Here is a 15,942-nt window from a genome sequence, read left to right on the forward strand (position 1 = left end):
TTGCTTCTCACAATGCTTGCACAACCATGGAGAATTCTCCGGCATGACAGCTAATTCCTCTGCCATCAATCATGACAGAACTTACAGGTGCCCAACCTACTACAACACGTCGCTAGAGACAAGGCCGTCTTGTCTGACATATATTACATTCACATCGTATCTTCACCATATCAAAGTCTAACGGTTACCTCTTCACACCTGAGGGTTCAATATGCATGAACAGTCACGATTATTGTTTTTAAATATAATTATTTATTCATATCGGGTGTGCATGTTTGTGCAGGACACCAGGGTTTTAAATGTGTCTCAAGCCAACAATTTCAGTTCCTGGGATAGAGCCCCAGTGTATTACACATGAGAAACACACCAACATTTCAATTGCGCCACCATTGAGAATAACTTAGATGATACACTGAAGCCATGGAGAATAATGTAGAAGATACACTAAAGCCATTAAGAATAACATAGAAGATACACTAAAGCCATTGAGAATAACATAGAAGATACACTAAAGCCATTGAGCAATTGGTTTTGCCGTCAACATGTCAATATGATGCTTTTGGGGTATAAAGTGTACAGTTTATAAGCATGGCTGAGCGCGTCTGTATTCAAGAGTTCCAGACAGGCTCACTATTTATCAAGCTGAAGACATTTGCTGACATTTTAAAACTTGAATGGTTTTTAATGTATATTTACAAAGCTTTAAGGAACGCTCAATAAGGTAATTATAACCACTTTCTTAACCTTTTATGAAAACTTTAATAAGTGTCATTTTAAATTGTCTAGTCAGTTATTTCGTTATTTACATGGATTCTGAGACTTCATCCAGCAGGCCAGTACCTGAACTTCGGTTTGGGCTGAGACACTGGCTACCTAATGTTCTGTTAAATTTTAATGACTCCCAGAATCGGATTTAATAAAGCCTGCATGGCAGATTACTGATTACCACAATTAAAGCTTATTAAAATTTGTCAGGATGATGAAGTGTTCCAGGGGTTATTGTGCAGGGCCTGGATCACCAGGGTCACACATGTCAAGCTTCACAAGCTTCATTTCTATTTCGTCCCTGTGAACGTCACTGTATTTGTCACGATCAGAGCGGTTTCAATTGGCCCTCCTATTCCGACACTCAACGCAGCGCTTTTTGGCTGCTGATAAAGGTTTAGGCATTACGCCGCGTCTTGTGTCTCACAAATTGCAATGAAATGCTTACCAAGGAATTCTGTAAGACATGAAAGTCAGTTGGGTACACATGGAAATAAGGCTTCTAAAGATAAACAGGTGTATTTTAGAGTGGAAGAGATACAAATGTTGGATTCTTCTCAAAGGACCTTTCAACTTGATTCTGAGGGTGGAATTATCATACTGTTCTATTGTCACATGAAAGGATGGAAAAGGTTCAGTGACTGTGTTTTGGTAAACCTTCTGAGCAACACGGCAAACATCTAGCACTGGCAAGGCTCTTTGATGATTTGCTGCAGGGCCACTAAGAGAGCGAGCTTCCGAGATAGACAGCAAGAGAGAGGGAGGGATGAGGGGTGTAGAGGGAGACGATGGAGAGAGAGAGAGAGAGAGAGAGAGAGAGAGAAAAAGTAGCAATAGTATGAGAGAAAAAGAGAGAGCGGTAAAAGAGAGAGTGCAGTGTTTTGTCTTCAGCAGACTCTGCAGTGGAAGTGAATGCTGCCTGCCAGGAGAAAGGTGTGTGTGTATGTGTGAGACAGAGCGAGAGAGAGAAAGAGAGAGAGAGAGAGAGGGAGAGAAAGAGAGAGAGAGGGAGTGTGAAAAGAGACCAGGCCACAACCACGGGCTTATAATGGGATGTAACAAAATTCCATATATATATATATCATTTCAGAAAGACCAACGAGGAAAAAGAGAAGAAGGGGAAGCTAACTGCATCAGTTCCCATGGTTACGCCACATTACAGAGTCAATAGATTCAACATGACCCTGTCTTGCTAAAAGGACTATTTGAAGGCTTGCGCTTGTTATAAAGGAAAAGTGGCCATTCTTGCATTAACCTGTTCAACATCGCTCCCTGTTATGATTATTCGAAGGCTTCTGCACGGCTGTCACTGTAAAACAACTGCCAATGAGACAGCGAAGCACAGACATGGTTGGGACTAGACCATAACTGGGAGTGTTAGTCATAAAGTCCTTGGCAATTGGTCTGTTTAAACCTACAGTGATACAAGGCGACGGCATTGACTGAATCCTTCCTTTGCGTATTCACAAGACATTCTACTGCCCTGTTGGACTTAGATACATTCTCCTGCCCTGTTGGACTTAGATACATTCTCCTGCCCTGTTGGACTGAGATACATTCTCCTGCCCTGTTGGACTGAGATACATTATCCTGCCCTGTTGGACTGAGATACATTCTCCTGCCCTGTTGGACTGAGATACATTCTCCTGCCCTGTTGGACTTAGATACATTCTCCTGCCCTGTTGGACTTAGATACATTCTCCTGCCCTGTTGGACTTAGATACATTCTCCTGCCCTGTTGGACTGAGATACATTCTACTGCCCTGTTGGACTTAGATACATTCTACTGCCCTGTTGGACTTAGATACATTCTACTGCCCTGTTGGACTTAGATACATTCTCCTGCCCTGTTGGACTTAGATACATTCTCCTGCCCTGTTGGACTTAGATACATTCTCCTGCCCTGTTGGACTGAGATACATTCTGCTGCTCTGTTGGACTTAGATACATTCTCTTGCCCTGTTGGACTTAGATACATTCTCCTGCCCTGTTGGACTGAGATACATTCTGCTGCTCTGTTGGACTTAGATACATTCTGCTGCTCTGTTGGACTTAGATACATTCTCTTGCCCTGTTGGACTTAGATACATTCTCCTGCCCTGTTGGACTGAGATACATTCTGCTGCTCTGTTGGACTTAGATACATTCTGCTGCTCTGTTGGACTTAGATACATTCTCTTGCCCTGTTGGACTTAGATACATTCTGCTGCCCTGTTGGACTTAGTTACATTCTGCTGCCCTGTTGGACTTAGTTACATTCTCCTGCCCTGTTTGTCGTAGATACATTCTGCTGCCCTGTTGGAGTTAGATACATTCTGCTTCCCTGTTCATGCAATAAATATTATACTGTTTAGCTAGAACTCCTGTAATCTGTGTCAGTGCCCAACATACTTTGATTTAATTCCTTCAACCTATACTCAGGGTGTGCATTGTATGAAAACAGGATTCCACATCAATGTCACATACCTATCATTAATAGTGGATCTTTGCCAAACAGTTAATTCTGTGGACAGGGGAGCAGCAGCACTGAGAGTCTAATGGGACATCACCGATTCAAAGCAAATCATCATGGCGTTCAATTGGAGAGAAAATGAATGCCCAATGAACCGTAAAATCCAAATGATACCCTTCGAATATTCACAAACCTATTTATTCTATTTAATTTGGGGGCAGACGCTGTGCCTCAAATGCCACCCTATTACCAATTTAGTGCACAAATTTTGACTAGCGTACCATTGGCCCCAGTTAGAAGTAGTGCACATCCCTAGGGCACCATTTAGGACAGAACCTCTGAGATGCCCATGGAGAAATGGATGATAAAAAGCAGGGTGACAGAACGATAACTCTTACATTCATTAGACTGTGCAGTTTTCTTTGTCAGATATCCCTGCGTGTCCCAGCCATCTGATGGATTTCAATATTTTACTTTAACAAAACTAACAAGTTTAGAGTAAGGTGAGGTCACTGACACTGTACGCATTACCTTGAATTCTGACAGGTGTTTGGCTGATTATGTATGAGTGGATATAAACTCAACAAACAGATCATTTGTGAAGTTTATTGTTTAACTGCGTTTCTTTTCACACGTCAGATACATTGTTTATAATATTTACATCAAACATAATTCCATGTAGAAAATACAAGTTAAAATGCCTCACATAAAGTATTTAGAGCTCCCCAGCAGTGGCAACACACACAACGACTACACGCTCATATTTCCACACTGATTCCGATGAGATATCCTACTTCCACGGAGAAAACAATAAAAGAAAACACAATTTATATGTTTAAAAAAATTAAACAAAAATGCTACAATTTACATGTAGAAAATGAAAGGAGAGATGGCAAGTAAATTCATGGCAATCATCTTCAGAACATTCGAAATAACTTAGTGCTGTAGAAAACTGACAACAATAACTGAATATCAATGCAATAGTAGGCATATGAATAGTTACAGGCTGTAAAAAGTTTGTTTTATAAAACCTTTTGGGCAACTGTGGTTTTACTAAACACTGCAGAACAACTTAACTGTTTAGTGCCCACAACAGCAGCAGTTTGTAGCATGTACTGCAAAAAAATAGAATAATAACAATAAAAATGATCGCAAAGGAGGAAGAAGATAATGAGGAAGAGGAGGAATTTGAGAATAAGGAACAGAAAGAAGTGGAGATGGATGAGTATGAAGAGGGGGAGGAGTTGAAGGAGGAAGAAGGACATCAGCAATTAATTGTGTTGCATGAGTAGGTTGTGTTTCAATACGTTGAATACTTTTACAGCAATAACACAGCTCCAGACCAGAAACCACTGGCAAAACTAATGAAAAACCTATTGTACGAACACAGAGCCTTGGCAAGACAACACACTGAGAAAACCTCACACAACGTTTTACTCTATCCCAACTTTTCAAACAATTTATTTGATTATCTTCAAAAAACCTCTAGGGTTAATCTTTTTTTTTTCTTCTTCTTTACAATGAGAACAAATACAATTAGTTTTCTTTTTTTCAGAACATACATCTGACATAATGAAATAATGTGAATGTCCGGTATATGCAAAGACCGTTGTGTTTTTGTGACAGTGGTGTTTCGGTGGTAGCTTCTATCTGGCTCTTAGTTACATCAGCTCATCATCAGAAATCAATACTCACAGTGTAGCCTATTTATATGTAAAGTAACTGGAGTACTATTGTATATTACTGTTCATCTCTAAAAAAATACAATAACATATACTATTCTCTGCAAGATGAATGTTAGATAATTAGATTTTAACGTCATTATATCAATACAATTCTAAAAACCATGTTCAAAAATAGTTAAATAACAAAAAGAAAAGTGTGGGTTGTCCTAGAAAAAGTATCTGCCCCCCCTTCAGCTGTGATCAAAACATCTGAACAAAATCACATTTTTAAAAAGCATTGACAACATATATATTTTGCGTGGTTGTGTGCTCCTTGACCTTTTTCGAGGACAGCCCAGGAACCAGTTTTGCAAAAGCATCTTAAATCAGATCATCCTATTGTTCCAGGTTGTTGAACTAACAATGAACACAGTCTCAAGTAGCTTTTGGGAAACCGGGCACTGGTTGGTGATTGTCATATTTGTTTATTGCACCTGCAAGTCTGATGAGGGCTCTTCCTCCCTAATGATGACTCAGTTACATGCCGCAAAGCCTCATGGACCTTAAATATACCTCAGAGTGGATCTATTTCACATGCAGATATGGAGATTACATGGCAAGTCAGCATTGATGATGTAAACTGGGAAATTATCATCCATTTTAAAGCAACTAACGATACCTCTCTTCCCAGCGAAAAGTCAAATGTAAACATTGTTGTGGAAACAAATGTCATGAATTCTAATATGGTATGCTCTATATCTTTGGCAACTACCAGTAAAATATAAGAAGAAAAAAATATATAATTGCAATGTACGGAGCAAAGATTTGTTGCAAAAATAAAATACATAATTTACTAAAATACATGATTTTTAAAACATTTTTACACAGTACAGTTTGATCTAGAGCCCTTAGCTTTTACTTAACTGTGGACAACATTCAATGTTACTAATCCATTTAACCAAATCAGTCCTAATTGTAGTTATCACAGAGTGGATATAAGTGATCCAAGATCGATAATTGGCCAGTTATCCTGTTAAGATGTCTTGTCATTCACATCATTGGGGGAATGGTTAGACAATGTCATTATGCATTGTTTAAACTCAATGGTGACAGAAAAAAAGTATTTTGACCATCACACACGCAATCACATGTAAATGTATTTAAGTATTCAATAAAGAAGCAAGCAAATTATTATTAGCCAACGTAAAGCGAAAAGAAATACATAGAAAAGTGTTTAACCATCAGGAGACAACACCACTACCACTGTGGGAATAAAGAATACAAAATAAAAAATAGAATAAAATAAAATCTTCAGCGACACAACGGTGCATTTCGTCAAAATATCGGAAACTTGGCAAAAGTCAGGGGAAAAGAAGACACGGAAGCAATCAGGACAGTGAGGAGAGCTAGGGTTGTGTGAAGGAGGGTGGCGTGGGGGGGGACGGGGGGGACGGGGGGGACGGGGGGGGGGGGGGGCGTAGGATCAAGCCCAAGGTCGAGTGGAGTGCGACGGCGATGTGGTCTACGATAACAGCACGAGAGGGCGGGGCCCTACACAGCCTCTGTGGAACATGCAGTGAACAACACAGAGGGTTTTAAGGTCCACAAACTACTGACACTTCCACCATAGCAGGGGATGCCCACTCCATCATCAGGCTTACAGAAACATCGTGGGAGGGGGGTTCGGGGGTCGGGGGGTAGGAGGTACTGCAGCACACACACACCCTTATATCAAAGCTTGGGGTGGCGTGGGGTGTTTTCAGAATGCAGGTCTGGTAACTGCCCCGTGGCGCGGCGTGGTGGAGCCTCACACCGACTGCTCCTTGGGAAACAGATGCCGCGGGTGCTCGCCCTGACCTTGGCTCTGGGCCGGGTACCCGGGGGGGTACAGGGGGCTGTTGGAGGGAGGCTGTGAGTAAGGGTTCTGGGGCAGGAAGGTGACCGGGGGCAGGTAGGCCTGGGCGGGTTGTGACTCGAGGCAGTGGTCCTTGTTGCAGACGCGTTGGTAGCTCACATATTCGGCCGGGTTGGACGGTTCGTACCTCCCACAGTTCTGCAGAAACAGAGAGGATTACAATAACCAGGAGAAAAGGAGACACATTAGGAACTTGTGTTGTATATTATGAGTCTTTACAGCATAGGTCGTTAAATCTTTTTTATCTCTGTAGTGACTCTGTTATTTCTCTGTTACCACAGCGACAAGGTGCGTCAACAAACATCAGGTTGCACACTGTCACTGCACACGTATGAAACCAGGGTCATATTTTATACACGTGCCCGGACACATCACATTGCCTCCACGTCCGTGGCTTTGATAATAACTTGAAATGATTGATATCGTGTTGATTTGATAGCAGCATGTATTGATTGATATTGGGTTGATTTGATAGCAGCACGTATTGATTGATATTGGATTGATTTGATAACAACACGTATTGATTGATATTGGGTTGATTTGATAACAACACATATTGATTGATATTGGGTTGATTTGATAGCAGCATGTATTGATTGATATTGGGTTGATTTGATAACAACACGTATTGATTGATATTGGGTTGATTTGATAGCAGCATGTATTGATTGATATTGGGTTGATTTGATAACAACACATATTGATTGATATTGGGTTGATTTGATAACAACACGTATTGATTGATATTGCGTGGATTTGATTGCAACATTGATTGATATTGTGTTGATTCGGTTGCAACACGTATTGATTGATATTGTGTTGATTTGATAGCAGCATGTATTGATTGATATTGTGTTGATTTGATAGCAACACATTGATTGATATTGTGTTGATCTGATAAGAACATATATTGATTGATATTTTGTTGGTTTGATAATATTGATTGATATTGTGTGGATTTGATAGAAACATGTATTGTTTGATATTGTGTTTGATAGTATTGATTGATATTGATTTGATAGTATTGATTTATATTGATACTGTGTTGATTTCATAGTAACATTTATTGATTGATATTGTGTTCATTTGATAGTATTGATTGATATTGTGTTGATGTGATAGTATTGATTGATATTGCATTGATTTGATAGTATTGATTGATATTTTGTTGGTTTGATAATATTGATTGATATTGTGTTGATGTGATAGTATTGATTGATATTGCGTTGATGTGATAGTATTGATTGATATTGTGTTGATGTGATAATATTGATTGATATTTTGTTGGTTTGATAGTATTGATTGATATTGCGTTGATTTGATAGTATTGATTCATATTTTGTTGGTTTGATAGTATTGATTGATATTGTGTTGATTTGAAAGTATTGATTGCTCAATCATTGCCTTGTAGTTCTGTTCATAGATAGAATGTGATGCAGTATAAACAGGAGAGGAATTTTTTTACATTCATCCTCATGAGATCTTTAGCTGTGTTAAATAAATCACTGTGTTAAATAATTCAATAAAATGGTAATGACATCTGTAACACACAGTAGTATATGTTTAAGTTGTACTTTTTCATGTTATTTTGGTTTTTAACATGGATATTTTTCATACTCTTACAAAATGTGACATGCTTAGATCCCAATTAATTATAGGCAATAATGGATTAAGATATCATAATTTATCTGAAATGCTTTTATCTGAAGAACTTATTTTCTTTTCAGGCAATTTCCTTTGGTTTAATTATACAGCTGTTTGAATATTATTTAACTCTTTGTGATTCCAGTAGTGTCATGTTTGCTAAGTAATTTCATTATTGGTAGATAATTTAGCGCATTTTATTAAAAAAGTCCCTCTTTATATCAAAACAGAAATAATTTAACAATGCCTGATCAACACTAATGCAGAAATTACACAAAATACATGAGAAATAATGTAAAATGTTATGATACACAATGACACAATCAGTATGTCAACATGAACTAATGAATTAATTCAAAAGTAAAAAAAAAGGGTATGTAAGGTGAAGATGAAAAATCTACTTACAAACTGCCACCAAATATCTTTACATCTATGATAAGGACGATCCCAGCTCTGTTCGTATGTGGCAGAGGCAAAAAACCCACAGATAATACACTGAAATCTATATGCTTTCAAAAGCCACACAAAGGCGACACACTTTCTTTTCTAATATCATGGATTGATGCGGAGGGAGATTATGGCAAGTCTGGCAAAATGGGCAACAGTAGCAACATTACACTGAACAGACTTCAGATTTCAACATTTGTCCAGGTAACGAGGCTGTTGAGAAATAGCTTCAATACAATTCACTAGCAGCAACTCAAGCCCCTACAGTATTAGCTCCTACAAAGACTGCTAGGATGTTGTGAATCTTTTTTGTTACCAGTCTGAATAATTTCCTTAAAAAACACTGTCTTTTGTTTGTCTGTTTCAACATGCTCTCACCAACTTTCATGTTATAGGTGTTGTGCCCCTTGGACAAATATCAAAAAGTGAAGTAAGACTGTGAATGCAGCGTTGTACACGTTCACGAATCTAGACGATGGAACAAAAAGAAGCAAGATGGAATAAAAGCTGTGATAGAAGCTGCGCTTGGATGAAGCAGAAACCCAGGATAGATGCTTAGTTTGGATGAAACAGAAACCTGGGATATATGCTTAGTTTGGATGAAGCGGAAATGTGTTATAGATGCTTAGTTTGGATGAAGCAGAAACCTGGGATAGATGCTTAGTTTGGATGAAGCAGAAACCTGGGATAGATGCTTAGTTTGGAAGAAGCAGAAACCCGGGATGGATAATTGGTTTGGAAGAAGCCCGAAACCTGTGATGGATGCTTACTTTGGATGAAGCAGAAACCTGGGATAGATCATTAGTTTGGATGAAGTTGAAATTTCGGATAGATACTTAGTTTGAATGAAGAAGAAACCTGGGATAGATGCTTAGTTTGGAAGAAGCAGAAACCTGGGATGGATGCTTGGTTTGGAAGAAGCCCGAAACCTCGGATGGATGCTTAGTTTGGAAGAAGCAGAAACCTGGGATATATGCTTAGTTTGGATGAAGCGGAAATTTGGGATGGATGCTTGGTTTGGATGAAGCAGAAACCTGGGATGGATGCTTTGTTTGGATGAAGCGGAAATTTGGGATGGATGCTTGGTTTGGATGAAGCAGAAACCTGGGATGGATGCTTTGTTTGGAAGAAGCAGAAACCTGGGATAGATGCTTAGTTTGGAATAAGCTGAAACCTGGGATGGATGCTTAGTTTGGATGAAGCAGAACGCTGTGATAAAGCCTTAGTTCGGATAAAACAGAAATCCAGAAAGGGATTGGTTTGCTTCTAGTTAAAGATCTGAAGCTAATGAAATTTGAATACCTTAAAGAAATTCTAGCCAAGATATTTTGAATAATTTAGCTAAATGTTGCTCATTTAAATAAAGCTAATATTTTCTAAAATCCTTATTTTCCACAAAGTCATTTCTACGAACTGTTAACGGCTTAGGTATTAGACAATCAAATGTAATTTGAAAAAAAAGAAAAAGCCAAATTCTCTCTCTTGATGACATTCACATAGGTCCACAAAAAGCAAATAAGCTGATATCTACTACTTATGCTAAAAACCCGTTTCACTAGGTATGATGGAAAGGTAGATTCTGTCCTCTGATTAAAACATATCCCTTTTTTGATCCTCTCTGGCACACACTCCCAAAACTAGACCTTTATAAACGTTTATTTGTTTTGAGGTCAGTGGAGAGGAACAGTGATGCCTGAACAAACTGACTTTTTCAGGTGATTAATTCCATCACTTTGCAGAAAACACCTAAGGTGCTTTTAGACAATGTGTGACAAGAAGGAACTTAACCTTAAGTACTTTCTTTCTGTATTTAATGGTTTCCTTTCAGATGCCTTATTTGTCTCGGGACATGTATTTAAATATTTAGTTCTCGGATGCATGTTTTACTCCCACGATTAACTAAGTGGAATTTTGGACATAAAACACATTAATAAGATAACCTCTAACAGCCAGGCTCATCATAAAAATAAATGTCTGCTCTAATCTGAACCAGAACATTAAGCAATTGTAGTGCATCTGCAGAACTGTGAATACTCACAATGCTGTTTGTGTCTATTTTAGTGATAAAGTCCAATCTTAAACTACAATAAACTGCCTTAGGCTACAATAGACTATCTTAAGCTACAATAGACTACCTTAGGCTACATTACACTACCTTAGGCTACATTAGCATGGATTTAGGACAACTAGGGCCACATTAACATGTATAATATTTCTGAGAAACATAATTAGATATTATAATAGCACATTTAGTGGAAACAGCCTCTGTGTGTATTTCATTCATGTAAGACTAGTTTTAGGAAGTGCATCCAAGGGGGTCTGACAGAATTCATAAGAGGTCCCCACCAACAGCTGTTCTTTGCGATAACGGATGTATTTCCCTAAATCGTGAATGTAATGAAATGTCCAGAGGTGAGACTGGTTTGCAGCCCTGACAATTCTCCCTCACATCGCCTCAAAGCTGAGGAGAGAAGGAGAGTCTGTGCAGGTTTAAAACTGAAGGTAATCTAAATGGAAATCTTTGGGCCACCGAATAAAGCCTTTCTGCAACACCTCCAACTATACCTACATCCCAAATGACACCTTGTTCCCCATGAGTTCTGGCCAAAAGTAGAGCCCCATATAGGGAATAGGGAACTGTTTGGGAGGCAGGCGGAGAGAAAGAGTAGTCTACCTTCAGGGGATATGACCTAAATAGACTGTTTTATCTGGCTGACAGTGTAATGAGTCTCTCATTGGTGTTGAGGTTACTTCAAAAAAATCTCTCCTTTTTCTAAGGCAATTACTATCTATTTGTAAAAGGAGACCATGTCCCCCTGAATGGACCAAAACATCTTTGTAGAAATTATAGAAATTAATACAATGTAAAATGAAATACTGTATTAATGAAAGGACTGAAGTCTGCTATAGAATGAGTAATCCATTAAATTGCAAGTCAAGTGATTCACAGGGAAGTGATTTGCATTAGCTCTTTTTTTTAAAGTGCCTCTTTCCATTTTTATAAAATAATCTTGATTGATCTTGATTATATAGAATAAATCACATTAGACCTTTTTTCGTCTTCAGAGAGAACTGAACTATTAATAGCCCCTCAGACATGTATAGAACATCAAAATAACAATCAAAATATGGTCATGCAATAACACTGAAAATAACTGCAAAGGTTCGAAGGTCGGAAATATTCACACTACCTGTCTTGGAGTCAAAACAGGTCAAAACGCAAAAGTGGACTGCCTGAGTAAATCAGAAGAGGATGAGGAGTAAGAAGTGGTTCCTGAAGTGATTTCCTCAGAGTTGACCTTTAGATATGCAGAAGGTTAATCTGTCCACAGCGTCACATAGAGTGGCACCACCAGACTGCTCTGAGATGAGGACGTCGTAATCCCTGCATGAGGGAGAATATTGGTCAGGATATCAGTCTCCTGACCTCTGAGTTACCGTTTGGCTATATCTGCTCCTATCATATGGATCAGATAAGTCCAGTTCCTTGGATATGCCTGAAGTTCATCGTACAGGCGGTGAGATAAAAACCTGTTTTGGAATGGGTTTCAATGTGACCTCACTGAATAGATAAAGGGAAATGAAAAAATATATGTTTTTAAGGCAAATCAACTAAAGCTAATTTCACAGGTTAATTTCATCACATTAAATGTACAGTAAGACTTGTGAAATTTGAGCGTCAGAAAAAGATTTGAGTCAGAAAATGTTTGCTTAATCTTTAGCACTTTGCAAACAAAATGATAAACCTGACACCGTGAAGCTGTGCCATTAATCCTAACCCTGAGCAACGGCCCGAAGAGATTTAAAGTCGGTGAAAACTCTTTTACCAGTACACACTTTTAAAGTTGCTGAACCGTGCTTTTGCTGTAAACAAGTGCATGTAGAATAGAGTGAGGGCCAAAATGGTAAAATGTAGAACACTATTTATGGACTGCATTGTCATTTAGGACACACCTCAGGATGTGCTCAGGATTCACATTCACAGAGTGAACAACAGCAAAACCAGTCAATGAGGACACGCTGGGACAAGAACCATATCATCCGAACCAAGGAACTCAGCGAAACCATTTAGAGGCGGCGTAGGAATTCAGTCAAACAATTGAGGTGCCGGCCTCTTTAGCCGCAACTAAGCTCCAGGAAGCTCCTGCCTCAGTCAATTACTGCCGATCAAAATACAGTTGGTCACCTCACAAACACAGAGCTTTAAGTCTTCCATGCAACAGTCTAGGGGGACACTATTCAGTGTTCCTTCACAATCTAAATGTGACACTGCGGTTTAAAGAAAGCACACCTCAGTAGAACACAGAGGTGCTGCTGAAGTCGTTTCGTAAATCGCACCCTGTTCATAACATAGCGGACTCGTTTCTGGCACCAGGTATAGGGTCCCGGACAAAGGTAGTGAATAATGTAGGGAATCGGTTGCGATTCAGGGCACAGAGTTGGACTCATTGCGTTCTGACTAGAAGCAGTCAAGCCTCAGCTTTCTAGGACTGCATAGTTTGACTGATGGATTACAGCAGTGAGAGACATTCACTCACACAAGCTTAGTCTGAAACCCTTTTAAAATTGAATTGAATTACTCACATATGACATTCACAAAGAACTCTGTAGAAATTCTCCACAGACAGCGCAATGCTTAAATAGGCAAGAATAATCCTGTAGTTATGAAAGTTACACTTCTTTCTTGTTCTTATTGTATTGTTAATAATAAAGACACATTTCCTTCTATTCACCCTCCTGCTCTCCATTTCTTCTCTATCACTGTTCTCATAATGAGCAAACCCATTTATGCCTGAATGTGGCCCAGAAAATGGCCTCCTAGGGAAATAGTAAGATGATAGGAAAAGCATCATGTCTTACAGAGAATGAGTCACACTCAAGATTCTATGAAAACTGGGGGCTGCGTTACTAAGGAGTATTATGAATCTCTTACACGAATTAAATCTTTTTGAAATTAATTCCCATAAAAAAATGTTCACCATGACATTTTATTTGACATCTGCACTGCTTTACATGTCAAAGTATGAATACCAGTGTGGAAACCACTGAATAAGATAATATAATTGACAGTGTGCCAAAAAACACTATAAATTCCCTTCTCATCAAATCCAAGATGGAACCCATCAGCAGCCCAACTGTCAGAATTAATGAAGTAGTTGAATGAATCTATGGATATTGTGTGTCAGGAATCCTTTCTCTTACTCTGACAAAAGCGCTGGGAAAAAAACCAGAACGGACCTAATCTGGTCCTGCATGGCTCAGTTGATAGAGCATGGAACAGGTTAGGCCAAGACTGTGGACTGGATTCCTAGGGACATGTAAAATTGACACTTGCATGGCTGTAAACTACTTTGCATGAAAGGGTCAGCCAAATGGGAATATGATTATATTACATAATTTGGTGCAGGCAGATTGTCCGACAGATAGACAGAAAGAAATGCAAATAGATAGACGGATAATTAGACAGACAGACAGATAAATAGACAGGCAGACAGACAGACAGATAGATAGATAGATAGATACATAGATACATAGATAGATAGACTGGTAGAAAGACTGGCAGACAGATAAATAGTCAGACAGACTGATAGATAGATAAATAGACAGACAGACAGACAGATAAATAGACAGACAGACTGATAGATAAATAGATAGACAGGTAAATAGACAGACAGACTGATAGATAAATAGACAGACAGACAGACAGATAAATAGACAGAGAGGCAGATAAACAAACTGGCAGATAGATGGACAGACAAACAAGCAGACAGACAACTCAACAGGGCAGTTGGCTTGATTTATCTGCATAATCAATATCTCCAGTGAAAGTGAAAAGATAACTGATGAAGAGCATGAATATCTAGTTTGTCAGATTGTCATGACTGTCACTCAAACCAACCCTGCTCTGAGAAATGACACTATTTGTGCCAGATATATGTTTTACCAAAGTCTATTGAAAAATTATTATCCCAAATAGCACTATTTTGGGAATGGGGTCAGGAAAATATTTGGGACACAAAAACACATGCCATGTGTGACTCCATCCATCCCTGAATGGGAGTAAACATGTTGAGTAGTTGTCATTTGCTCCGAGAGGAAACACAGGACAGAGATATGAATTGCTTGTTTTAAGGGTGAGCCTCTGTCACCAGCCCGGACAGATGTGTTTCACTATTATCTTTCTGAGGAGAGGTCCTGTTTAGCCTGGTGGCTAAATTAACGGTTTTATTTTTGTGTCTAAATGAACAGAATTTTCTGCAGCCTAACAACCATGTCATTGTGACCTGAAAGATATATTTTTTCATTCAGCTTAAAAACAGTAATAGACAGACAGTAAGATTTACTCACAATGTTACTTTTTCTTCATTTGGGTTATTTAGTCTAATAGATGCACCAATGTTTTTGGCCGACACTATCTACAGAGACATTGTATGGTTTATATGGAGACACCTGTATGGACGTCATTCAGCCATGATATAATTCCCTTCCTTGTCCCTACACCTCATAGCTAATGTGTGGTGAGCTGTCTGGCACAAATTGGCCATTGTCCATCACCCAGCGGGTGATTCAGATTGGAGGTAGAGGTGAGCTATCGTCTTACTTTAGAAAATGTTTCTCAGTTTGTGGAACAACGACATTTAGTTTTTATTATTATTATGTTATTATTAATACACTCGCAATACACTAAATGCGATGTATGTCTGACAAAATCATGTTTTCAATGCCAGGAATTAGTTAGAGATTGATGTATTGCAAGGTGACACATTATCTACATTCAATGTATAAATGAAAAGTATAAAAAAAACAGAAATGGAAATGGAAACACATTAAATGACATACAGTACAATCACATTGTCCTCCAATTTACAATGAATCTGCAAATCATCGCCAGAAATTTAGGAAGTTAAAACATTGGAAAATTATTCCCAACTCATTCCAAAAGGATGATAATATAATCCGTAAATTTCCAAATGATTGCAGTTATCCCTGACTGTGTTTCACACATGATCACTGTTATCCCTGACTGTGTTTCACACATGATCACAGTTATCCCT

General features: G+C 38.7%; 1 protein-coding gene across 5 annotated transcripts in view; it reads right to left on the bottom strand.

Moving 5' to 3' along the window:
* Positions 1-3,807: 3,807 nt before the first annotated feature.
* The window catches only part of nectin1b (nectin cell adhesion molecule 1b), a 262,236-nt gene continuing 250,101 nt past the window's right edge, over positions 3,808-15,942 (bottom strand). For 2 of the 5 annotated variants that reach the window (XM_010874184.4, XM_010874218.4), the window contains one exon: positions 3,808-6,934. In XM_010874184.4, the coding sequence (XP_010872486.1) occupies positions 6,689-6,934 (246 nt within the window). In that variant the 3' untranslated portion in view covers positions 3,808-6,688. The remainder of the gene's footprint in view (positions 6,935-15,942) is intronic. The other 3 variants (XM_010874210.4, XM_010874193.3, XM_010874200.3) reach the window with 2 other exon arrangements.

The sequence above is a fragment of the Esox lucius genome, chromosome 1 (assembly GCF_011004845.1).
Source record: "Esox lucius isolate fEsoLuc1 chromosome 1, fEsoLuc1.pri, whole genome shotgun sequence".
Taxonomy (NCBI): Eukaryota; Metazoa; Chordata; class Actinopteri; order Esociformes; family Esocidae; genus Esox; species Esox lucius.